The 24,157-nt window shown below is 58.4% G+C and overlaps 2 protein-coding genes and 1 long non-coding RNA gene across 6 annotated transcripts in view; 1 reads left to right on the top strand and 2 right to left on the bottom strand.

Moving 5' to 3' along the window:
* The window catches only part of PCGF3 (polycomb group ring finger 3), a 45,519-nt gene extending 30,266 nt beyond the window's left edge, over window positions 1–15,253 (bottom strand). The window contains exons 1-3 of one of the 2 annotated variants that reach the window (XM_070366790.1): window positions 15,060–15,253; window positions 2,316–2,453; window positions 1,869–2,016 (exon numbers count right to left, since the gene is read on the bottom strand). The gene's annotated coding sequence lies outside the window, so the exon portion shown is untranslated. The remainder of the gene's footprint in view (window positions 1–1,868; window positions 2,017–2,315; window positions 2,454–15,059) is intronic. The other variant, XM_070366789.1, reaches the window with a different exon arrangement.
* An 810-nt stretch (window positions 15,254–16,063) lies between these two features.
* On the bottom strand, window positions 16,064–20,862 carry LOC138986834 (uncharacterized). Of its 2 annotated transcripts, none has more exons than XR_011463459.1 (3): window positions 20,725–20,862; window positions 19,706–20,630; window positions 16,064–19,492 (listed from the first exon to the last, which is right to left on the bottom strand). It is a non-coding gene; the product is annotated as an uncharacterized lncRNA (long non-coding RNA). The 2 variants fall into 2 exon arrangements; XR_011463460.1 differs by having other exon boundaries at window positions 19,802–20,630.
* A 20-nt stretch (window positions 20,863–20,882) lies between these two features.
* Window positions 20,883–24,057, top strand: LOC138986832 (collagen alpha-1(XVII) chain-like). 2 transcript variants are annotated; one of them, XM_070366781.1, is made up of 2 exons: window positions 20,883–21,598; window positions 23,297–24,057. In XM_070366781.1, exons 1-2 carry the CDS (start codon window positions 20,883–20,885, stop codon window positions 23,547–23,549), a joined length of 969 nt encoding a protein of 322 aa, XP_070222882.1. In that variant the 3' UTR covers window positions 23,550–24,057. The 2 variants fall into 2 exon arrangements, with proteins under 2 accessions (XP_070222882.1, XP_070222881.1); XM_070366780.1 differs by having other exon boundaries at window positions 20,883–21,604.
* Window positions 24,058–24,157: the final 100 nt, after the last annotated feature.

Genomic DNA, 24,157 nt, shown 5'->3' with positions numbered 1-24,157 from the left:
CCGATGATGCCGCATCGGACCCTGGGGAGGCCCTAGCCAGACTAAATCGTCACCTTACACACCCAGAAGCGACCATCAGCACAGACTGAGGCACCCAGCACGGCGCCGGGCACAGGCCACCTGGAAATGCGAGGGCCGCTACGCCAGCAAGGACGCCCACGACGGTCACAGCAAGTAGGACGGGAGGCTCGCAGGCGTGAGCCAGCGCAGGGTCCCCACCAGAGAGCCCTCTCCCGTGGCCCCGAGCTGTCAGGAGAGATGAGGGTCACTCCCACAGGGGCTCCGTGGGCCCCGGGAAGCAAACCTAAGTCTGAGGGGAAGGCACGCGGTGTCACGGTCAGCAGGTGCTGTGCGGAGCCTGCCTGACTGCTCGGACCTGCTGAGACCGGCGCCGTGAAGAAGGGCCTGTGTGCCCCGTGGACCCGGAAGAAAAAGGTGGTAACGCAAGGCGGGAGGAACCCGATTCGTCACCCAGCGAGGCGAAGCAGAGATGGGAGGGCACCGATTGAGAAGTCCACTGGACGCTGGGGCCCGGGGTGCAATCTACCACCTGCCCGACCGAGCCCAGCACCATGCCCTAGACTCACTGGGCACTGTTCACACTCCCGACAGGCTCACACTTGCCACCAGCCCGACCACCAGGCCAAAACCGGCTCCAAATCACATAGACCAGGGTCAAGGTCAGTGTGAGCTCATCTTTAGAGGCAGCAGGCAAACAGATACAGATGCGTGTGCACGAATGTGGACATGCCCACTCGCTCTACAGACGTGTGTGCATGCCCACTCTATAGATGTGTGTGCACACGAGTATGTGCACGAGTGTGGGCACGCCTACTCTACAGACGTGTGTCCACATGAGTGTGGGCACGCCCATTCTACAGATGTGTGTGCACGTGTGGACATGGCCACTCTACAGACATGTATGCACGAGTATGTGCACGCCCACTCTACAGACGTGTGTGCACGAGTGTGGGCACGCCTACTCTACAGACGTGTGTGCACATGAGTGTGTGCACGTCCACTCTACAGACATGTGTGCATGAGTGTGTGCACGTCCACTCTACAGACATGTGTGCACATGAGTGTGGGCATACCCATTCTACAGACGTGTGTGCACGTGTGGGCACGCCCACTCTACAGACGTGTGTGCCCGTGTGGACACGCCCACTCGCCCTCAGCTCTGCCCCCTGGGAGTGACCACTGTGGGGCAGCCCTGGGCCGAGGGCCTGCACCACCTCTGCCGCAGGAGCCAGCACCGCTGGGCGCTCCGCCGGCCCTGGCTGGGCGAGGACCCGGTGGGCCTCTGTGCTTACAGCCGAGACAGCAACCATCACTGCTGGCAGCCAGCGGAGCAACACAGGAGCCTATGAGGCCACACGGACAGACAGGCAAGGAAGGGGCACCCTTCCTCACAGAACGTGAGCCGGTAAATGGAAGGCAGGCTGGCAGCAAGGGTCGCCACCCAAGGACAATCGCAGGGACGCTGACTCGGGAAGCCTCGGTGCGGGTCAGCAGGGGACGACTTCACCGAGGAAGCAAAGGTGCATGAAGTCTCCACACACTCAGCAGCCCCCGAGGAGGGCAGGATCCTCAGGAAGAAAGCCCTGTGTGTCCCTGACGGCGTGACGGGTGACACCCAGCTGAGGGCCCCACTGCAGGAGGGCCCCACTGCAGGGGCGCCCCTGGCGTCAGGTCTGACAGGCCCCTACCAAAGCCTGAGCCCCACGGGGGGCCCAGCCTCCAGCTCTGCCCACGCAGCCCCCCACGCCAGTCAGGAGAGTGACCAGCTGTGCTCGCAAGCAGCCAACGCCCGCTGTCGCCCCACCTCGGCCAGGACCTGGGGGCCCGTGCTGGAAGCCCGTGCCCACCTCCTCGAGGCCGTCGTCGCTCCTGCTGCCTCTGCATCGGCCGCCGCGCCTACGGGTGCGCTGCGCTCACGCCTCGTCTGCTGCGCCCTCCGTGCTCTGGCTCCTCAAGTCTGCGCCTTCCTTGCGTCTCTCGCGGTGTTTCCATTTTCTAGCACAGAAATGGCACCTGCTGTTCAAGGTCACGTCACTTGTGTGACATACACAGCCCTGCAGTTACGTTTTTGGTAGAAGCTATGAAGAACCCCATGTAGCAGACAGAGAGACGGAGCTGATCAGATAGACTAATCAGAAAAAACTGGAATACATGTCAGTAACTGTGTTCGAACCTGCTCTGGAGCCATCAGAGATGAAATTTCAAAGAAGCTTACAAGGCACTGACTTTTTCTACGGCTACAACAGAGTAAGCGGAAAACGAAGTGTAATTCGAGGTAAGCTTAATCCACTCACATGCACTGCGTTACCTGTACACAGAACCAGTCTTCTGCTACATTTTGAAGCCTGTGGAGACACAGGGACGGGGTGTCACCCACACGCACCGTTCCACGGCAGCTTCAGCTGCTCAGGTCCACAGGTCTCTTCCTTTACCTGCTCGGAACAAAAAGAAAAGCAAGCTTGGTTGACGGTGAAGCACCCGCAGGAGCCATGGAGGTGGGCAGCCCCGACAGGAGCCTGGTGGCTCGAGGCCCGGGGACTGGTGGTGGTGGGGAGGCTGAGGACAGCTGCGGCTGCCCCACATGCCCGGGGGCCCAGAGAAGCTCCCGGGGAGGCGGTGGGCTTTGGGTGACCTGGCAGGAGGCTGGGAGAGCAGCCATGTGACTCCTGGGTTGCTTTCGCAGTTCCTGCCCTGGAAGGTGTCCCCAGGGCGGCTCACCCAGGGAAGCCACAGGAGGACTCCTGCAGGCTCTGTGCGGGTTCTGGGCCACCGCAGGGGGCAGACATGCCAACGGGCACATGTGTGCGTGGATGGCAGCGCCAGGCCCGCGGCCAGCGAGCACAGTGCGGGGCTGGGGCAAGCGGCAGCAGAGAAGCAGGCAACCAGGCCCCTGCAGGACTCAGCCACCGTCAGGGAGACGTTTCCGGAGCTCCGGGGGGAGGTGGGGAGGGGGCCTGCACTCAGCGTCGCTTGGACGCGGCCAGTGACACAGGCACAGACGCTGTGCGTGTGACCTCAGAGGTCAGGGAGCAGGGGACACAGATCCCCAGAGCCGACGTTCTCAAAGAGAAGACGGACAAGAAGTGATAAACGCCATGAGCAGGCATGCCGTTCAGACACCGCAGGTGACAGGACAAACCAGAGCAGCAGAGGGGGTCGGGAGAACAGGGGGTCCAGAACACCTCCCTAAAGTCACATGTGAGCAACATTAGAATGTCAGGAATAACTTCATGCCAACAGAGCTGAAAACTCCTAAGGAATTTGACAAATTGCTTGAAAACAGCTCACCGGAAGTGAGGTGAATGGAAACAGAATCGAGAGTTCTGGACCCCTAAGGACGCTAAGCCAGGCGGGTTCCGCCAAACCTGCGTGCGGCAGCCTGCCCCAGACAGACCCGCCCGAGCACACAGTGGGTGGTGTTCCCGACTCGGGCGAGGCTGCACAGCACAGGCCAGGAGGCCCGGGGGACGCAGCCCAGCAGCAGCTGCAGCACCGCCTGCAGAGCGTGCAGGAGGCGCACCCTGGAACCCGAGGGGCTCTGCGTAAGAAACGAATGCCGTCTATGACAAAAGCTAAAAGGAGAGAGATGCTAAGATCTCCCCAGACACACACACTCTCAGCAAGTTAAGAGCAGAAGGAACTTCCCCACCGGAACAAAGCTCTCCATCTAAGAGACACTAACACTTCCATCCCCTGGAAGGTTCATGCCTGACTGCAGGGCTCTCTTCCCAGCAGCCACCTGCAGGGAGCAGCTGCAGCTGTGTGTCTCCTGGACGCAGCGGCAACCAGAGGTCAGCGCCAGCGGGACGCATGACCGGACAGGTGCTCCGAGCCAGCAACTGCTCCATGACGCTGGGCACTTCCGTGCGTGTAAACACCACCACCCTAAACAGCGTACTGACCCCTACTGCTCCCAGGCCAATGGCTGAGACTTGGCGGAGAGGCCAGTGGGGACGGCCGTGGCTGGTGCCTGGGAACCTGGCTGGTGACAGTTTCCACCGGTGACTTAAAGCTTCCCTGAAAGCTCAGCAGGGTCCTCGGGAGCTGAGGGCCTGCCAGGCAGGAGCCTCCGTGAGAGCCCCGTGGGCCCTGGTCTCTGGGGCGACAGCCCTTCCTGTCGCTGAGCGCGTCCATCCTGACTCCTTGGGGAGAGGGCTCTGGACGTGGTGCCGGGTCCCCTAAGGCTTGTCCCATCTGCCGCTTCCTTCACAGATTCTGCTGTGACCTTTGGCTGAAATAACCCACAGGCCTGTGCATGAGGAGTCCATCCGTGCTCCCGCACACCTGGGGCACACCCCTCAGCCTCTCGACGCCCCAGGCCTGCCGGGCCTCTACATGTCTGCCCAGACAAGCCCGTCCGGGCCAGAGATGGTGACTGAGGCCTGGCTGCCCTGGCGGCCCTGACCCTGCTACGGCCTCGTCCCCTCTGCTGCTCCCCCAGGGCACGGTGGCACCTCTACCCCCTTCCCCGGGCTCCAGGCTGATCCAGGCCCCACCCTCCTGCTTCTCAAGGGCTCTGACGGTCCCATCAAGCCCTTCTCATCTGGAACCTTCCACACCTCCCTCCTGACAGAACCTGCCTCCACAGGACACCCCACCCCACGACTCAGTCACCCCCCGCCCAGTCTTCCATCTTCTACTCCACAAAGTCCTGGTGACAAGGACATCATCAGCCCCCCAAGATATAAGGCCACTGCCCGCCTGCAGCCCCACTGACCCCTCCCGCCACCAGGGGGAGCAGCAGGGGCCAGACACTGGCCTCAGCCCCGGACGCTGCAGAAGGGCCAGGCCGCACGCCGCACGCCTCTCAGGGTCACTCCAGAACTCAGCGGCATTCACTCCTGCACGAAGAGGCCCTTCTTCTGTCCATGCATCCCAGACCACTGCCCTGTCCAGACCCCTGTCCACCTGTGTGCAACACCCTGGACACCACAGCCCCACGTGGCACACTTGGGTGACACACACATCCCCTTTCCTCCTCCAGGAAAACACACCAGGCTTATACTGCATAAAAGTAGTAGACACAGTCACTAACCACAGCTTGGAATTCCTCACTGAACGCAGTTAAGGAGAAAGCCCTCTTAGTCTTAACCTGCAACACTCACTGCTGCTCCCCACGTGTCGGGGACGTCCACTGGCCTCACTTCCACCGGCACTGCAAACACACACAGCCTCGTTCACACTCACAGGCATCCTCACACTCACAGGCGTCCTCAGACCCTCAGCTGCTGTGAGGACGCCTCCCCACACTAGTGCCGAGAACCAGGCACAGTCCGGGCTCTCTGACTGTGGCTGTGGCCGGGTGTGACCAGGGGGTCCCATGGCTCCAGCCAGTGGCTCCAGCTCCATGGTCCACAGCCAGTCCCCACTCCCTGCCCTCAGGAACCCTGAGAAAGAACCACCTCCCCATACAAGCCCACCCAGGTCATGCTTCCTTCTATCGACGTATCTTATGAGAACCTTACTGTTTTTGATTTATTTTGCAGTTAGTGCTTCTAAACTTTATTTTCCTAGGAAACCGGTCATCAAATTTATTGTCACAGAATTGCTCAGAGTAGCCTGAAAACGTATTAAACAGCTTCACTGGGGAACATCTGACAAGTGACACATACTTTAAAGGGCCCCTTGGGCCCTGGTTCTGGACGCTGTGTAGACAGGGCCAGGCAGCCTCCTGAGACTCACTGAGCGGCCACGGGGATGGGCAGCTCACCCCTTCTGCTCTGAGTGGTCCCCACCCTGACTCTCAGCCCCCTTGCCCGCAGACAGACACCTGCCTCTGTCCCTCAGGGTTGCGGGAATGAGGGTGCGTGAGGAGAGGTAGCCACAGCACTGTGTGGATGGCCTGCTGGGGAAACGCCCACTGAGGACGTCACCTGTGCCCGCTCGCCCCGTGTGAGCCTCCGCTGCCCTGGGGGCCAGCCTTCCGCCCCTTCACTTCATCCTCGCTCCACCACCAGAGCCCCCACCAGCCTCTGTGCCCGCGGGCTTTCCCTGGACATCACCGTGGCTCCCAAATGGACGGCAGAGCCACCAGGACACCCCCAACCACGTGTACCACCAATTCTTTCTCCACAGACACTGTGAGCCTGACCACCTCAGAAAAGCAACCCCGATGCCCCCGAGAAACCAATCGCAGGGGCCCGACCGCGGACGAGCCGAGCCCTCCCCACGCTCCCCGTCAGTCTCCCCGTTCACGCCAGCGCCTCCATCCACGGCGGGGCCCATCCGCGTCCAGCTCCGTCCCCCGGGGCCTCACTCACCTCTCGGCTGTGTACACTCCCGGCAATCCATCCTCAAAGTGCCATCAGACAGCAGCGAGACTCTGGACGGGTCACCCGTGCTCGAGTCTGAGCCCATTCGCCGTCTTGTCCCCAACTGTCAGCTGCCCAGGGTCTGTGCCCTGCGACCCCACAGGGGTCAGCACGCCACGTCCAGCAGGGGGCCCACCCCAGAGCCGGTGTCCAGTCAGCCTGAGATACTCCTGACGCCCTCTAAGAACTCCAGGAAACCTATCCGTTTATTTTCACGCAGAGCTGACCAAGTGCGGCCCCTGGTCCCTGCACATGCCCTCTTCTCCTGACCAGCCACGCCAAGCAGAGGCCCACACTCAGCTCCCGCCCCTCCGCCTGGGGGAGCGGGCCAGGCCGCCCGCACCAAGTCCCCAGCAGGTGCCTGGGGAAAGCCCTGCTCTGTTGGGCCCCCCAAGTCCTTCTCCTCGCAGCTGGCCTGTCCACGCCGGGCCCCGGTGACCTCACTGACACAGCTGTCATGGGCGTCTGCCCTGTCCTGCTCACCAGGCAAGCGCGTGTCGGGTCATGGGCCCCAAACATTGTCTGGCGGCAGCAAGGTGTCTGCAGGAGTCCCGGGGGCGGCCGGCCGGGGCTCTGCACTCAGAGCGGCGCTGCTCGCCCAGATTGTCCATGCCGCCTGCGCCCCGCTCGGCGCGGCTCGGGGGACCTCCACTGGGAAGTCCTGCGAAGCTCAGGGAGCTCCATAGCCCCCGTGGGCCCTGCAGTTCTAGGACATTCTACCTGCAGTCCCGCCTGGGGTCCTTGCAGGACTTGCTGGCTCACTCTCAGCATGTCTTGTCTCGAGCATCCCCTCCCCAGTGAGCTCTTTGAGACCATCCTAAGGTCCACACCCACGTGAATGACTCCGAGCCTTCCCCCTCCAACACTTAACTGACCACTTTGTTATTACTGGCACCTAGATTACACTGTCAGGCATGTGACTGGGAGCGCTGAAAATTCAACAGACAGGCTGTATGATAAAATTGAGAAAATCTGTCCAAAGGCTAGAAAAGACGGGATATAGAAGAAATGCCACATCCAACCAACAGGTGCTCCAGAAAAGGGAAACAGACAAGAAGCTCTGACAGACAGTCGAGTTGGGCTGGGAGCACACGCATTATGCACACTCATTCACAGGCGACACTTCATGACCTGGAGAAAATGATTTGTGTGTCTCCAGCTGGGAGAGCCAGACGGCAAGGGCCTTGGTGCTGCCCACATCCACGCAGGTCCCCGAACCTGAAGACATCAAGGGCGCGAGTGAGAGTCCTAAAGGCTCTGGGGCAGGAGGAGCCGGGGGGAGGGATCGCCTGCACCAGCCTCCTCACCTGCAGCGCCTGACTCCAAGAAGTCCAAGGAAGGACACCTGGGACGTGGGGTTCCACAGCCAGACGACTGGCCCAGCCGACTGGCAGAGGCCTCGGGACACGTGCACAGGACACCCTGAAGCACGGCACGAGCCAGCAGGTGCTTGCGTGGCAGCACAGGTGCAGTGAGTGCGGGGTGCTGGCAGGCCAGCCACTCTGGCGGTGACCGAGGAACGACGTGTGGAGAGATGTCCCCACTCCGACCTGGGCGGGGGCTGCCGTGCAGACAGGGGCAGGGGCCCCACAAGCCCAGCATGAGGCCTCCAGCCGGGACCAGGGACGCGGACAGAGGACCAAGGAGGGCACAGGGCGCGGGCCGGACCCTCGAGAACGTGGGCCAGGAGAGGGACAGCAGGCAAAGTGAGGCAGGAGGGAAGTACGGCCAGAGAGCAGGCTTGACTCACAGTCTCACCCGCTTCCCACTCAGGTCCAAGATTCGAAGAAGCACAGAAAACACAGCGAAAGGGCTGAGGCCCGAGACACCGCTGCAGGCGGCTGCTGTAAACCCTGCCCAGGGGCAGACACACAACCCCTCCACCAAAGAGACCGACTCAGGCAGAACCAGGGACCCGGCTGGGCTCCCCAAGGGGTCTCAGCTCTGTGCCTCAACACGACTCCTCATCACCCCCAGCCCACGTCTGAGCTACAACAGCCAGCTGGCCCGGCCGTGGTGCCAGGAAGCCCCAGGGAGAACACCACCTCACTGGTTCGCAGGTGCCCCTGGGGGGTCACACCAGACAGGGGATTCAGGGGCTGAGACTCCGGGAGCCTTGGAAGGGAGGGGCAAGTGGGTTTCGCACTTGGGGAGTATGAATCTAGGGGGGCCAGAGGGAAGACGATCAAAGGCAGAATTCTGAGATGGTCGCAAGGCCCTGGGCCCTACCGGACACACACCTCTGCTCTCATCATCCCACCTACTGCTAAAGGGGTTTTTGAAGATGTAATTAAGGTCTTAAATCAGCTGACCTTACAACAGGGCAAGTATCCAGAAGCCTGACCAAACTGCACTGTCTTTCAGAGCTGTTTTCTCAGCTAGTGGCAGAAGAGCAGGTCACAGCAAAAGGCAACATGCCTCGACGGCCCTCGGCCCCCAGGCAAAGGACCGCAGGGCCTCAGGGCCAGGGCGGGCCCGCTGGTGACTCCCTGACAAGGGCCGCCCCGCACACCGACCTCGGCCTGGGGCCCTGGGCAGCGGAGTCAGCCACGTGCTGCCGGACTTCTGACCACGGAGCCGTGACACATAAGTGGGTGCCCCTTCAAGCCACTAAGTTTGTGGCAATTCGTTTTCCAGCAATAGAAAATGAGACAACAGGGTCTGGGGAAATGAAAGCTGCTAGCTTCTAGAAGAAAGAGCGAGTTTCCCAAACACGTGGAAAGCAAAGTAGCCACCACCTCTGGACATGCTCTCATCCGGCCCCCACTCTCCCAGCTCCAGAGACAAGAGTCAGGCTGATAAACATGTGGAGGAGGCAAGAGCCCCTTGGTATGGACTGAACTGTGCCCCTCAAGCTCACGTGTTAAAGCCCCAATCCCGTCTCCACACACGGGGCCTCTGTGAGGCTGACTCATGTGTCGGGGCTGACGGGTGAGCACCCTGCCAGGAAGGGGCCAGCCTGCTGCCAGTCTGCCTGTGAGGGTGAGAAGGCCTGTCCAGGCCAGGAACCAAGCCCACTGGCACCCTGAGCTTGGACCTCAGCCTCCCTGAACCACCCTGTCTGTGGGGTCTCATCCCGGCCACGGTGTGGAGACCCCGTCTCCCAGTTCCTTCTCGGGGTGGCTGCTGCAAAGCAGGGAAGACAATTGCCTCTCGCAGTTCCCGTCTCCAGGGTACAGAGGAAGTTATTCCACCCAGAGGAAATGCTACTCCACAGCAGAACTCATATTTTCCCTGACAATGTCAAAAACTTTCTACCCACTAAACCTTTTATAAAGTCCGCTAAAAGCAACACAGCTGACCTGAGTGGGACTCGCCACCGTGCGCCTGTGACGACGACAAAACGTCCCCGGACGCCTCTGTCAGACACAGATGGGGCGGCTGAGGCAGCCCCCCAGGCAAGAGCGGGTGCCGCTCCCAGGACAGAGCTCGGCTCCTCTGGGCTCCCCAGAGCCTCGGCCCATCCACGGGCACAGGAGCGACGGCAGCGCTGAGTGCGGGACGCACGGCCTGCCAGCACAGCACGGAGTCCCCACAGCCTCCACGAGGCATCTCTCAACCCAGGAGGGGCCCATCCCCCTCTGTCCTCAGGGTAAACAGGGGACGCAGACAAAGGCAGACGGCACCCTGAGTGAAGAATCAGAAAAACTCACAAGTGATGGGTGGCCTGAATAGTTTGTGCTGTGGGGAGCCCGAAAGGGTGGGAGGACCCCAGTGCCACGCAGGGAGCCACCCGCCTCTCAGACGGAAAACGCTCAGGAAGACCTTCCTGAGCCACGCGGGGCGAGCTGAGAGTGGACAGGAAATGAGCCCGTACGTGGAGTAGCGTCCACTTCTCAGTGTGACCGCGATGGCGCAGTTGTGTGCAGACCGTCTTCTCACCAGCGTCACGTGCTGTGAACCACCTACGGAATGAGGCAGACAGTCTGCAGCTACTTCAGACGATTCAACCATAACTGTGTGTTTAGAGAAACCAATAAGCAAATGTGGCGAAACACACGCAAGTGCTGAGTCCAGGGTTAGGGCGGCGGGTGCTCATTGTCTCATTCCTGTTTTCTCCACTGTGTTCTTTTTTTTCCTCAGAAACTTTGGTGAAAAACTAAAAGGGGCTTTGCTGGTGGCTCAGTGGTAAAGAATCTACCTGCCACCGCGGGACACACGGGTTTGACCCTTGATCCGGGAGGATTCCACACACCCTGGAGCAACTGAAGCCCGAGCACCACAACTGCTGGACCTGTGCTCTGGAGACGACGGTCCCCGAGAGGCCCCCGCACTGAGACGGTCCCCAACGAGAGGCCCCGGCACTGAGAAGCCCGCGCCCCAGACGGGAGAGCAGGCCCCGCGCCCCACAACGGGAGAGCGGTCCTCAGTCTCCACGATGGGAGAGCAGGCCCCACGCCCCACAACGGGAGAGCGGGCCCCACTCACAACCAGAGAACAGCCTGCACAGCAACAAAGACCCAGTACAGCCATACATAAATAAATAATTTTTTTAAAAGTAAAACTAACTTAAAACAAAAGCAGAAGAGGCTGACCCTTCTCGGCCCCTCATCACCTGTGACCGCGCCCTGCGCCTGCGTGTTCTCACCAGGCAGCTGCAGGCGAGCAGGTCGTCCTGGGTGATCCACAGAAGGCATTAATGCACACATCAGCTCCAGAACAGGGCTGCAGAAGGGAACAGGTCAGCTTTTAGCTAGCTGAGCACCTTCTACGTGCCAGGCCCTGCTGAGAATCAGCAAACATAACAGCTGACAAGACCCCCCGCAACCAAACCTACTGGGCCACCACGAGACGCACAGAGGACCCACAAGTTGGCCAGGAACTTCAGGGAGAGCTGTGGACACCTTCCTATTCTTTGCTTTTTCATGTCAAACACCTGGAATTTGCTGTTAGTGTGGGAAAGTCCAGCAAATATTGATGCGTTTGCTAAAAAAATTCACCTAAGCATTAGAAGTTCTCTTCAAAAAAAGAAAATAAGCCTAATAACTAGTTTTTAAAGACACTCTAGTTACTTTTAAACTAGCTCACTTTTTTACAACAGTGAAAAACTATCCACTTGCAGAACTGAGGAACAGTTCCATTTTTTGAAGCATAATGAATTGTGCAGCATGTTTGCAATAGCAACAGCAAGTATCAGAAAGGTAGTAAGTTTTGTCCTCAAACCTCAACATATTGCAATAGAAAAGAAAATTACCTTTCAACTTCAAATTCGATTCTGACCATTAGCCAAATAAAACTATGAAATGACAAATCCTGTCATTCAGTAAATTAAAGAGTAATAGTAAGGCTAACACAAACTTTGTTTATAACCCAAATAAGGAAGTGTAATCACTGGGAAGGACCCTGCTTCACCCAGCAAGGTGGAGACCTAGCAGGTCCAGACTGCAGGAGAGGACGTGCCCTGCACGCGGGACCCAGTCAAGGGCAGCGGGCCCCACGTGGGTGCCTTCACAGCCTTCACGGTGCTGCAGCGCTGCCCCGGCACCCAGGAGGGGAGGCGTGGGCTGAGAGCCAGGCTCCAGCACACAGGTTCCTGGAGCATTCTTCCCTTCGAGGGTCAAATATGCAAAACATCTTGGATCTCTCACTTCAAAAATGTCTTAGAAACATCAGTTTATAATTCCCAGAGCAAAATAACTGGCAGGAATCAAAGTTCCAGAAACAACTAAAATCACTGCACTTGAAGCTTCAAACAACTCTACATCTCTGACACACATGCCTACAGTTTAACTGCGTGTGGGGTGGGGGCTTATGGTTTGCTGCAAGTGTTCTAGGCTAACTCCTAAAAATCTTTCCTGTTTGTAACTTCTCTCCCATCACGCGCAAGCTCCAGCATCACTGCATCAGCACAATGGCGACATCAGAGCAACCCGTGTAACTCAAGAGACAGCTGAGCTGCTGCACCCTCGGGCTGACCTCACTGCGCCGCACAGCCCTGTTCATTCACCCTGCAGGGCACTTCTCAGAGCTAACACCTAATGGAGGCCAGGCATTAGGATGGCCCAGCCCCTCCCAGGAATCACCTGTGGCGTTGCTCCGGCTCAAGCGTGGGCAGGCCTGGCAACTAAGAAACACAGAACATGGTAACAAAGAACATGGCAAAAGGGATGGGACATTCCAGCCGAGATTAGGTCACGCACACTGTGGCCTCCTCCACTCTCTCATTCAGTCACTGGCTCCCTCAAGCTGCCCTATGGATGTCTCCAGCAAGCAGCCTGGAAGCAGATACCCGCAGCTGAGCCTACCAGCCAGCACCCTGTCTGCAGCCTTGGGAGACTCTTGAGGCTGGGGACGCAGCTAAGCTGTGCCTAAACTCCTGACCTCAGACAGTGAGATAACTGATGTGGTCTTAAGGCACTACATTTTGGGGTAACTTGCAGGACAGTAATATATAAATAATACAACCATCCAGTGCTATCACACCTTCAAAAATCCAAAAATGAGAAAATAAAGAGCCTAATCAAACTTGAATGCCCAGTTTCACAAGTCTTTTCCAACACTTCAAAGAAAATTAAGTTTTTTAAACAGTAAAGTGTATGTTTAAACAAACGAACAAAATCAGAAGCCAGCACTGAGCAAGAAGGTCCCAAGCGTGGTTACGTTTGACAAATAAAACTTTCTAGGCTGGACTATTCATGGACTCCATTTAAGATTAGGTCCTACGAAATGTTACACTGAAAACTCAAAGGGGGTTTCTTCTAAGTAACCAAGAAGAGAAGTTATGGCACAAAATGAAACAGTGACCTACCTGATCATTCAAGCACCTCCCTTGGGTTTTAGAGTCACGCCCCATTCTCACACAGGGCAACCTCTCTGAATGTACTCCTGCCTCTTGTCCATACAGCGAATGCGCTGCACGCTGGCCCCACGCCAGGCAGACAGTGCCCCCCTGGGCAGCCTCATGCACTGGACACTCTGGAGCCTTCCCTGGCCCAAAGGCAGCAAGTCTCCATCCCTACTTTCAAAGTAAAGGACACGGCAAGCAAGATCTGGGTGAGGTCAGAGGGCAAGGTTTTGGAGAAGCAGAGCCCCCAGCCCAGGGTCTCTTCCTGGAGTGGAAAAGGCGCCTGATGGCTCACTTGACACACACTGGACCAATGGCCCCCAAACCCCTCCCGCAACCCACACGGCCATCTGGACCCCATTCCTCCTGGAAGTTCCTGGACACCGAAAACACCTCCAGACCTAGAGAACGGGGCGCTTTTGGTGACACCACCGGAGGGCGGGGAGGGTAGAAGTGACTGAAGATGACCATCACTGACCAGAGTGCAGGTAAGGCAATGGCAGCCCTGGAGCAGAGACTGGGAGAGCAGGGTGGGGGCAGCTTCCTGGGTCTGGGGAGGGGCACCCTGCTGGCTCGGGGCACGGAGCCAATGTGGAGTAGGATCTCCATCAGTCTCAACCCAGCCTAACCCCGGGGGCCAGTCCAGGCAGCAACTGCTGAAGGTCAGAAGGTTTGTGGGGCCCAGGCGCTCAGGGGCCTCACAGAGAGGGCCGGTTTGCACCTGTGGGGCTTACATACCCAGGATCCCTGATGCTCCAGACCTTTATAGCAGCTGGGGTCCAGCTGAGTAAGCTGAGTGGATTCCAGGCACTCTGGAAACTGACCCAGGGCCCAGGCCCCTGGGGGTCCAGCCTGGGGTCCCAGCACTCCTCAGAGACCACCCTTGAGGCCTGGGTGCTTCTCAGTGACTCATTCAAGAGTCGCAGCCTTCCTGGGGGCCTGTCTCCAAGTTTCAGCTCTCATCACAGTCCCGGTCCTGTCTGAGAGCCAGCCTTCTCCAGGACTGCCCAGCGTCCAACTCTCCTTCACGACCTACCTGGGTCATCCCTGCAGCCTGTCACAAGACAGAGCCCTCCACGTGGCACAGCCCCAGGGTCCTGGCTCCTGGGAAGGACGAGCTGTTCCAGGGTCCCAGAAGTGCTCACAGGACAGTTTTGAAATCCTGGCCCTACTGGAGACCAGTCCTGGGGTCTCAGTCCTCTCTAGTGGGTTTACTCAAGTCCTGATCTTTCCATGGGCCAGTCCTGGGGTCCAGACTGCCCCCAGGTGACCCATCCTAAGGTCCCTGGCTCCTCAGTGACTTGTCCTAGTACCAACTGTTCCTAAGTCCTGGCCATCCTCGGTGACCTGTCTCGGGGTCCAGCTGATTCTTGCTGAGTCTTAAGGTCCAGCCCTCCTCCATGACCCATATCGGGGTTGGGCTCTCTTAGGATATCTGTCTTGGCATCCAGTATTTCCTAGTCTTTTCTCCGTGTGTCCTAAGGTCCAGTCCTCCCTGATGACCCATCCTGGGGTTAGATACTCTCTGGCCCCTCTGTAGTGGCCCGTCCAGGGGTCCGGTCCTCCCTGGTGACCCGTCCTGGGGTCTGGTCCTCCCTGGCCCCTCTGCGGTGGCCCGTCCAGGAGTCCGGTCCTCCCCGGTCCCTCCCCGGTGACCTGTCCAAGGGTCTGGTCCCCCCCAGTGGCCGGTCCTGGGATCCAGTCATCCCCGGTCGCTCCCCGAAGACCCGTCCCGAGGTCGGGCCCTGCCCTAGGTCCGGCCCCCGTGGGTCCGGCCCGGGCCTGGGCCTGCCGAGCGGAGTCGGGGCGCTACAGGCCGGGCCGACGAGGGTGCAGGGGCGCGGGCCGGGGTTCGGAGCCTTCCGGGCCCGGACACGGGCCGAGGCCTCGGCCTGTGGAGCGGGCGCCACGGGCCAGGCCAGGCGGGGCGCGGACTCACTGACCTGCCGTCTCAGCTGCGGGCGAGCTGGGCGCACGCGGGGGCAGAGCGGGCAGGGGGAGGGGGCGCCGCTCCCTCCGGGTCCCCCCCAAGAGCAGGAGAAAAAAACCCGTCCGGAGTTTAAAACAAAGAGGCGGAAATGCCCGAGCGGAGCCGACCGCAGAGTCGGGGGCGCCGCGCCTGGAGCATGCGCGTTGCGCGGCCCGGCTCCCACCCGGCGGCCGGGGCAGGGGCGTGGCCTGGAGGGGGAGGTCCGGGGGCGTGGCAAGGGCGGAGCCAGAGGGCGCAGGCGCGTCCGGGCTAGGGCGACTCTGGGGCCTGAAGAGGAGAGGGTTGCCGGCCGCGGAACCCAGGACGGGGGCGTGGTGAGAGGTTGTGGGTGGGGACGGAGGGCGGGGTCAGAGGGAGCCTCGGAGCAGGGCTCCCGGCAGAGACTAAGCTGGGTCGTGAGACGCTTGAGGGGCTGGGGAGGCGGGGCCAGAGATGGGGCGTGGCCTTGCGGGGCGTGGGGCTGGGCCGGGGGCCGGGGGCCGGGGGCGGGGCGGGGGCCGGACAGGGCCGGGGCGGAGCGGAGGCGCGGCATGCGGAACTTCGGGTCCTGCAGGCAGCAGGCGTTAGGACCTCGCCCCCAGACCTGGGGTTTCCTCCGAGGGAGGCAGTCTCGTTCTTGCATTCCTGTTTTCCTGGGAATCAGCATCAGGCAGGAACGGGGGCGCCGCGGACAGACAGAAACCCTGCCAACCCAACCAACAGGGCTCCCAGACTCTCACATTCGTACATGACTATTGGAAAAACCATAGTTTTGACTATATGGACTTTTGTCGACAGAGTGATGTCTCTGCTTTTTAATATGCTGTCTAGGTTTGTCATAGCTTTTCTTCCAAGGAACGAGCATCTTTTAATTTCATGGCTGCAGTCACTGTCCATAGTGATTTTGGAGCCCAAGAAAATAAAATCTGCCACTGTTTCCATTTTTTCCCATCTATTTGCCACGAAGTGATGGGACTGGATGCCATGATCTTAGTTTTTTGAATGGAGCCAGGGGGAGGGGAACAGGAGGGGGTGAAATGGCGATGGAAAATGGAGGCTATGAACCCTTGCCTCTTCCTAGCCAGAGATCAGCAGTGGTGGGCAGAATGTGGTCATCTGACCCCCGCTAGACCCTATGTGGGATCTACAGAGGACCAGGCTGATATGCCTGGAGGGCATAGTGTTGGGAGGGCAGGGAGGAGCGCTGCCTGCATTGGTTTGAAATACCAACAGGAGTGTTTACAGGGCGGACTTGGAAAGGGCTTATTACCAAGGAGAACCTCACCTGCGCCCTGAAGGGTCGGCCCTGAGGCTGCCCCTCTTCTGCCTTTGGGCCGGTCTCCAGGGCCACCTGGTGACCCTCCCCAGTCTCTCTCCCAGGGTGCATCACCCCAGCACCACCTCCAGGCCGCCTAGCAATCCCCAGCGTCTCTCCCACCCGCTAGCAAGCTGTGGACAAGCCCACTGGGGTGGACTGCAGGGCGGTTGTGGTGCCCCAGGTCCGCGTGTCCTCAGGCTCTGTCTACAGTCTGTCCACTCCGGGACCTCTTCCTTGCGCCTTCATCCTCTCCACTGCCCCTCATCATCTCTGTGCACGTCAGATTTTGCTGATTAGAAAGTGGAATCAGCACAAGAAATATTTAATAAGGTACTTAATTATTCTGAATTAATGAATGAAATGGGTCCCATAACAGAACTTCTGGCCCAGCATGGCTTCAGTGCAGGGGTGATGATCTTGCCAACAAGACTCCAGAGTCCGGAGGCTATGGGGTTGATTAGTTTATTTGGTCAGCAAGGGCAGGTCTTTGAACCAGCTCCTCTGGGATTCTCCTTAGCTCTTTCCTCACGGCCTCACTTTGACTGCTACATCTCCTCCCATCACATTCCCCCTACCAGGTCGAAGGAAAACAGTGATGATTGATTTCCACCACCCGCCTTCCTTTAAAGAGATGAAACTTTCCCAAACACCACCTGCCTCCGAAACAGGGCTCCTCTCAGCTCTATTGGGCAGAACTGGGTCATGTGTTCTCTCCACCCCCACCATTCCAGCAGAGGAAAGAGAGGGCCATGCCTGCTTTCCTCCAGTCAAGATTCATCCCCTGGGGATGGGCCTACTTTCTGTGAGCCCATTTCACCTGGAGACCAGGACAGCTGACATTTTATGTATTCGTATTTATTGTATTCGGCATAGAAGAAACAGCTGCTGGGGAAAAGAGCAGCAGTGTTTGCAACAGGAGGCAAGAAGTTCAAGCACCAGAAGCCGAAGGACAAAACAGACTGTCCGGTGGAAAATACAGACAGGAGGGTCGCGGTGCCAGCAAGTGGGGCTGACGTCTCCAAGGACGAGTGCGTGACAGAGAAAGGACAAGTGTGTGGGGGGACAGGCATGGGTGCAGCGGCCAGTACAGCTACCGTTACCAGGCAGCAGTCACCAGGCGGCCGCTACTGAGAAACTGCCAGGGTGGTGATTAAAGGCCTGTTAGGCCAGCGGTCAGGGGAGTGGTGGTAGTCAGGCAGAGAGGGAGGTAAGAGGCGGGCCCCAGCCTTCACCCCGGAGCCCTCCTGCTCACCCGGCCTCAGGCCAGTGGATGGGGTGGGGGGACAGGCTAGGGGCTCTGTCCTGCTGGGCTCCACAGCCCTTGCCAATGCTGCCCGCTGGCCGGGCCCAGGCCGAGAGGCAGTGAAGGTCTCCCCAGTCCCCAGACTGGGACCTAAGGGCAGCAGCGGTTTGCCTGGCTGCCGTGTGAGGGACCTGACCCCCTGCTGTTTGGAGGGCCTGAGGAGACTGAAAACCAGTTGGGTCCTGGGCGCCTAGCTGCCTCAGAGATGACAGCTGGACAGGGTCTGGGGACCTGGCTCCAAGGGCACCACCAGCTGAGATCTGCCTCCTCAGCCCGGCCTGGGTGCTAGTGGGAGGACCCAGACTGGGTGCTGGACGAAGACTCGTGGGCAGGCTGACTGGCCCTAGCAGGGAGCGCCAACCCCACCCCCCGCCCCCCCCCACCCCCGCCTTAGCCAGGAAGGTGGACCTTGGAGGGTGAAAGTTGAGCCTTGAGACCTTGTCTTTTCTTGTCAGAACAGAGAATGGCATTCATTTAGAGACATTTACAGGAACACTGTTACCTGACCATGACCTGACCTCAAGAACAAAGAATCTGACACCAGGAAGTTTGCAACGACTCACCTCACTTTTCCCAGGAAAGGGCTTTGCTGAAACCTTTGGGGAGTTTGGGGTTTTTAAGGTGGGAGCCACGCGTCTCCTCGCATCGTGCAGCAATAAACCTTTCTCTGCTCTAGATTCCGAGGATTCAGTATCGTTTGGCCTCGCTGCGCTAGTGGCACACAGACTCACCCGCACAAGAGTGCTGGGATCCGTCTAGGGAGCACACACCCGCCTGACCAGATGGGCCGCCCGTTTCCTCTGCTGCCCGGACCCTCTGGTGGGAGCCCCCGCCCCATTCCCAGCATCTCACCTCCTCTATCCTTCTCCATATCTCCTGCAGCCCATCCCCCTTACACACCACCTCTCCTTCGCTGACCGCCTGTCCTCCATCCGCTATCAGAGGCTATCCGAAGCTGAGACACCAAAGGGAGCCTTTGGAGCCTTAGGATCCAGGCAGGTTTAACGTCACCATGGCAACGCCTGGAGCGCCCTCCCCCGACGGGCTCTCAGATGCACCGCCCCGCCCCCCAGGGCCTCAGGGACTCCGCGGGGAGCGGGGCGGGGCCAGATTGGCGGAGCCGCGTATAAAGGCCGGGCGCTGCCGCGGTCTCGCAGAGAGCGGAGAGGCGAGATGGCGGTTCTGCCACGGCTGCTGCCGCTTCTGCTTCTCCTCCTCGCCGCCTCTTCGGCGGCCCTTCTGGCGATCAACGCCCATTCTTCCTGCCCCGGGCCTCTGGCCATACCGTGCATTCCACGTTCGTATTCGTGCCACTTTCGCTCCGCTCTGTGGGCTTGCGAGTCCGCGCACCTGCTCCCGCGGACGGAGCTGGCCCGACTCCTCGCCTTGGTGTTCCCCTCCCGCAGCGAGGGATCGGGCGCCGGGAACCGGAGCGCAGGGGACCCTCAGGCCTCCCGGGCCGCACACTGGCTGCGCACACTCCAGCGGAGCATCCCGAAACGCGCCTGGCCTCCAGCTCCCCGCAGAGCCGAGGGCAGCCACAGGTCCTAAGTGTACGTGCCCATCTCCACAGCCCTGCAGACCCTCCCTCCAGGCCTTCCAGCACTGACCCTTCTCCCCCTCAAGGGCAGCGGCTATCCCCCGCACCCCCTCATTCAGGACCCTTCCCACATGCCGGCCGGAAACCCAGCCCAGAGCTTTCCCATGATGACACCTGAGTCCTTGTCTGCCTGTGGCCTCGATGCCTTTGTTCAGCCCAGGGGAGCTGGCTGGAAGGGGCTGCTACCTGGTGGAAGAGAAAAATTTCATTCCTGTCAGTGTGCGCCCCACCTCTGCGTACTCCTCCCAGTAGCAGCGCCCAGAGCCTGCAGAGGGTGAGGAGGCCGGCCTCGGAACCCTCCCAAAGCCGCCAGGCAACCTTGGCCCCAGCTAGCTCCCTGATGCCCCGGTGGCGCCCCGACCCCCAGAAAGGGAAGGGCCGGCTCCAGTAGCCCCTCACCCCCAGCAGCAGTTCAATCACTCGGTGAGGCTGGCGGGAGACCGGGAAATGGGGGCGGGAGAGCCACCTGCATCCAGAGAAGCACGGCGTCCTCACCCAGTCGGGACCAACCCGAGACCCCTGGCCCCGGCGGGCCTCGGCCTTCCACCGCGGGGGCCGGGTAGGCGGCTGTCTCTGCAGGCTTTGGTGGTGGCTGCGTTCCTGGGAGACAGGCTCGGAAGCGCCAGCGTCTCGTGGCCGGTGCTTGGAGCCGTGCAGGGTGTGGTCCCCCTGGTGGGTCTCAGTGCTGAGGTACTGATGGGCCGTGGGCCTGGAGACCGCTGGCCTGGGACCAGGTTTAGCTGGCTCTTCCAGTGCTTAGGTGTCTTGGTCTTCTGGAGAGTTCTCTCCAGAGGGCGAGAGGGATGCCCTGCCTTCGGACAGGAGAGGCTGAAAGAGCTGCCAAGTGGAATGGCTGACGTTGAGCAGGGCACCCGTGGCCATGTCCCAGGAGAGCCCCAGGCCCCACGCACAGAGGACTCATTGGCTGAGCTGGGGCTTCTCGGGGACAGGTTGTCCCACCTGGAGGGGGAGAGGGAGGCGCCACAAGAAAACGCCGAGCACCTGGGGCGGCAGGAGGCGCGGGTTCGAGAGCTGGAGGGCTTCTTCCTCAACTTCCGGGGCTTCCTGGAAGCCTGACAGGTTCACAGTACGAAGGCCGGTCGTCCGAGTGCCCCCAACCCCGGGAAGGGGGCCTGGAAGCGGGGGCGGAGCTGGCCTGACCTTCACCATGTGTATGAGTTCTGAATAGTAGTGTCGGAAGACAGTGTCCCCTGATGGTGGCTCCGGGATCGAGGACTGCTCCACCCACACGTGTCCTCGCCCTCCAGCCAGCCGGGTCTGAACTGCAGATCGCCCAGGCTAAAGGCCAGCGCCGGGTGCCACTCTGACGGGAGGGAAACCAGCAGAGGGGGGTCGCCCATTTCCTCTGCTGCCCCGACCCTCTGATGGGAGCCCCTGCCTCCTTCCCAGTATCTCACCTCCTCTGTCCTTCTCCACATCTCCTGCAGCCCATCCCCCTGCACACCGCCTCGCTTTCGCGGACCGCCTGTCCTCCATCCGCTATCAGACGCTATCGGAGGCTGAGACGCCAAGGGAGCCCTTGGAGCGTTAGGATCCAGGCAGGTTCAATGTCACCATGGCAACCCCTGGAGCGCCCTCCCCCGACCCGCTCTCAGATGCACCGCCCCGCCCCCCAGGGCCTCAGGGACCCCGCGGGGACCGGGGCGGGGCCAGATTGGAGGAAGATGGAGAGAACCGCCCCGCAATTGGCCCGCGGCGCGCAGCGGTGAAATCCGCCTGGCGACTGGCCGGAGGTGCCCGTGACGTCACAGAGAGGCGGGGTGACGCACGGGGCGCCTATAAAGGCCGGGCGCCGCCGCGGTCTCGCAGAGAGAGCAGAGCTGAGAGACTAGATGGTGGTTTTGCAGTGGTTGCTGCGGCTTCTGCTTCTCCTCACCGCCTCTTCCGCTGCCCTTCTGGCGACCAACGCCCATTCTTCCTACCCCGGGCCTCTGGCCCATACAGTCCACTCCACGAACATGTTCGCGGACACTTTCGCTCCGCTCTGTGGGCTTGCGAGTCCGCGCACCCGCACGCGGCACCTGGCGCACCTGCTCCCGCGGACGGAGCTGGCCCGACTCCTCGCCTTGGTGTTCCCCTCCCACAGCGGGAGATCGGGCGCCGAGAACCGGAGCGCAGGGGACCCTCAGGCCTCCCGGGCCGCACACTGGCTGCGCACACTCCAGCGGAGCGCCCCCGAAACGCGCCTGGCCTCCAGATCAGCGCTGAGCGAAGGGTGACCTCCAACCCCACTCGGACGCTCGTCGACCTTGGAGCAGCGCCCTACAACAGGTCCAGGTGTTGTAGCCACGCGTTCCGGGAAACAACTCACTCAGAAGGACAGTGCAGATGGTGGAGGGCAGATTATTACACTGTCAGGCCCAAGGCAGAGTCTCCTGTTAGCCAAGGACCCCGACCAGTTTTGTGAAAACCTTAGATACCCTAAGTATACGTGCCCAAACCCACCTACCCAAATTCCTTGAAACTAGTCTGGACAAGGTAAAAGAGAGATACCATCGAAGTTAAGCCATGATTCATGTGTCATAAGCCTAGATAATTAAACAGTGGACATTGATAAATAGACCTGTGGTCATACCCCGCTAAGCATAATGGGGTTTACAACTTTGTCCTGTTAGTGATAATTAGCATATTCCTTTAGGCGAGGAACAGTCTAGGTACGAGTCCCGAGGCTCCTTCATCCAGGGGTCTGGTTTTTCATTGGTATGCTGTTTCCATGGATACTGGGCTTATAGCTCAAAGTCCACAGTCCGACCCAAGATGGCGTCCTGCTTTCAAGATAGAGCCCCTTATGTTTACTCCTTCACAGGGTCCCTACCTGGGACGTCCTGCTCCACCTAGTTCCACCGCTGACTCATAGGTAGAGTTCCCGGGACTCCTGCCCACAGCCAGCAAACGTCTCAGTGGGCTCCCCGCTGAGCCGAGGGCAGCCACAGACCAGCGGCCACAGGCTCTTGTGTGATCACCCACCTAGGGACCTTAAAACCAAGGTCCCCTTGGACTCCAGCCCCTTGGAGCTGGCCCGACTCCTCGCCTTGGTGTTCCCCTCCCGCAGTGGGAGATCGGGCACCGAGAACCGGAGCGCAGGGGACCCTTAGGCCTCCTGGATCCCACACTGCCTGCGCACACTCCCAAGATCCCTTGGAGACGGGAATGGCTTCTTACTCCCATATTTTTGTGAATTCCATGGACAGAGGAACTTGGCAGGCTGAGTCCATGGAGTCACGAAGAGTTGGACACAACTCAGCAACTAACACTTTCACTACTTTTCACTTTGAACCAGTTTCAGGAAGACTCTAAGAGCAGATACTTTTTGTCGTATATGTGTAGAAGGTGCCGCCTCACATTTTTCCGTTTGTACTGTAGAATTTTTCTGCCATTAATGTTTGAAGTATTACAATGGCCTCTTGGCTCATTAGGAATTTAATTTGTCAAGCAAATGTAGACATGACTGGAGTAGCAAGTTTACTATTAATATTTATGTAGCTTGTATTTTCAATTTTCCTCTTTTAAGTCTACCACAGTCCTTTAAAATTAGGTAGATGTTAGACGTGAAGATTAAATCTCAAAGGCTGACTTGACTTAGGTCTTACATGACAGCCAGCGTCAGACCTCAGTCTTCTGTTTCAAGTTCTTTGCCGTTTCTGCTGCCTCATAGTTGTGTTCTGTGGAAGAAGTGTTCTCTAGGGCGGTATCTCTGAAGGGTACTTTAATTGAAGTAGGTTAGTGGCAGTTAAAGTCAAAAAGAATTTTATGTCTAAAACTTGGAAGATGGGAAAACTGGGAATTCAGATACGATAATTAGAATATGTATTTCTGTAATGAGATAGTATTGTCGTTGGAAAGTTTTTAATTGTTTGATTAATATTTACAATTGTTAGCTTTCCCAAAGATGCCCCAATATAGTGGGTTATAATTTTGAAAACTGTACTGACTTAAGAATTTCTTCTAATTTTTATTTCTACATTTTAGGCTTTATCAACTTTTAGAAGGAGAGAATAAGAAAAAAGAATTGTTTATAACCCATGGAAACCTGGAAGAAGTAGCTGAGAAATTAAAACAGGAGGTTTCTTTGGTACAAGAGCAGTTGGCAGTATCTGCTCAAGAACATTCTTTCTTTCTGTCCAAACTAAACAGTGATGTGAACATGCTTTGTGAAGCTTTGTATCAAGGAGGAAATCAGCTTTTGCTTAGTGATCAGGTAGGTGCTTACCCTGGTAATTAAAAATGCTTAAAAAAAATGTTCATTGTAAAAGATACTAAAGAAAATGTTAACATGAAGAAAATATTACCCCATTTCCCTGATAGTAACATTTTTATATCTCATTTTTATTCACATATATTTTTCAAGTAGTTTTGCTCAAAGTTTTTAAAATTTATTAAATATTTCAGATATGAAAGGGTATGTAATGTTTATGGTAAGAATTAAAAAAAAAAAACACACCATCCCTGTATTTTTTTTCACTTATTTTAACACACAGGATAGCTCTTATATCTTTAAAATTCTGTGTACCCTTAGTAATAGCAGCTCCTTCTAATAGGCTTCCCTGGTGGCTCAGACCATAAAGCATCTGCCTGCAATGCGGGGGACTCGGGTTCGATTCCTGGGTCGTCGGGAAGATCCCCTGGAGAAGGAAATGGCAGTCCACTCCAGCACTCTTGCCTGGAAAATCCCATGGACGGAGGAGCCTGATAGGCTACAGTCCATGGGGTCGCAAAGAGTCGGACATGACCAAGAGACTTCACTTTCACTTTCTAATAGCATTCTCCTCTCTTGTTTCAGGGAGGAACTATGCTAAGATTTGTCATTTGCTTTCTTTTATTTATAATACA

Source organism: Bos mutus, unplaced genomic scaffold (genome assembly GCF_027580195.1).
Source record: "Bos mutus isolate GX-2022 unplaced genomic scaffold, NWIPB_WYAK_1.1 CTG207, whole genome shotgun sequence".
In the NCBI taxonomy this organism is placed as follows: Eukaryota; Metazoa; Chordata; class Mammalia; order Artiodactyla; family Bovidae; genus Bos; species Bos mutus.
This window is presented reverse-complemented; position numbering and strand designations above follow the sequence as displayed.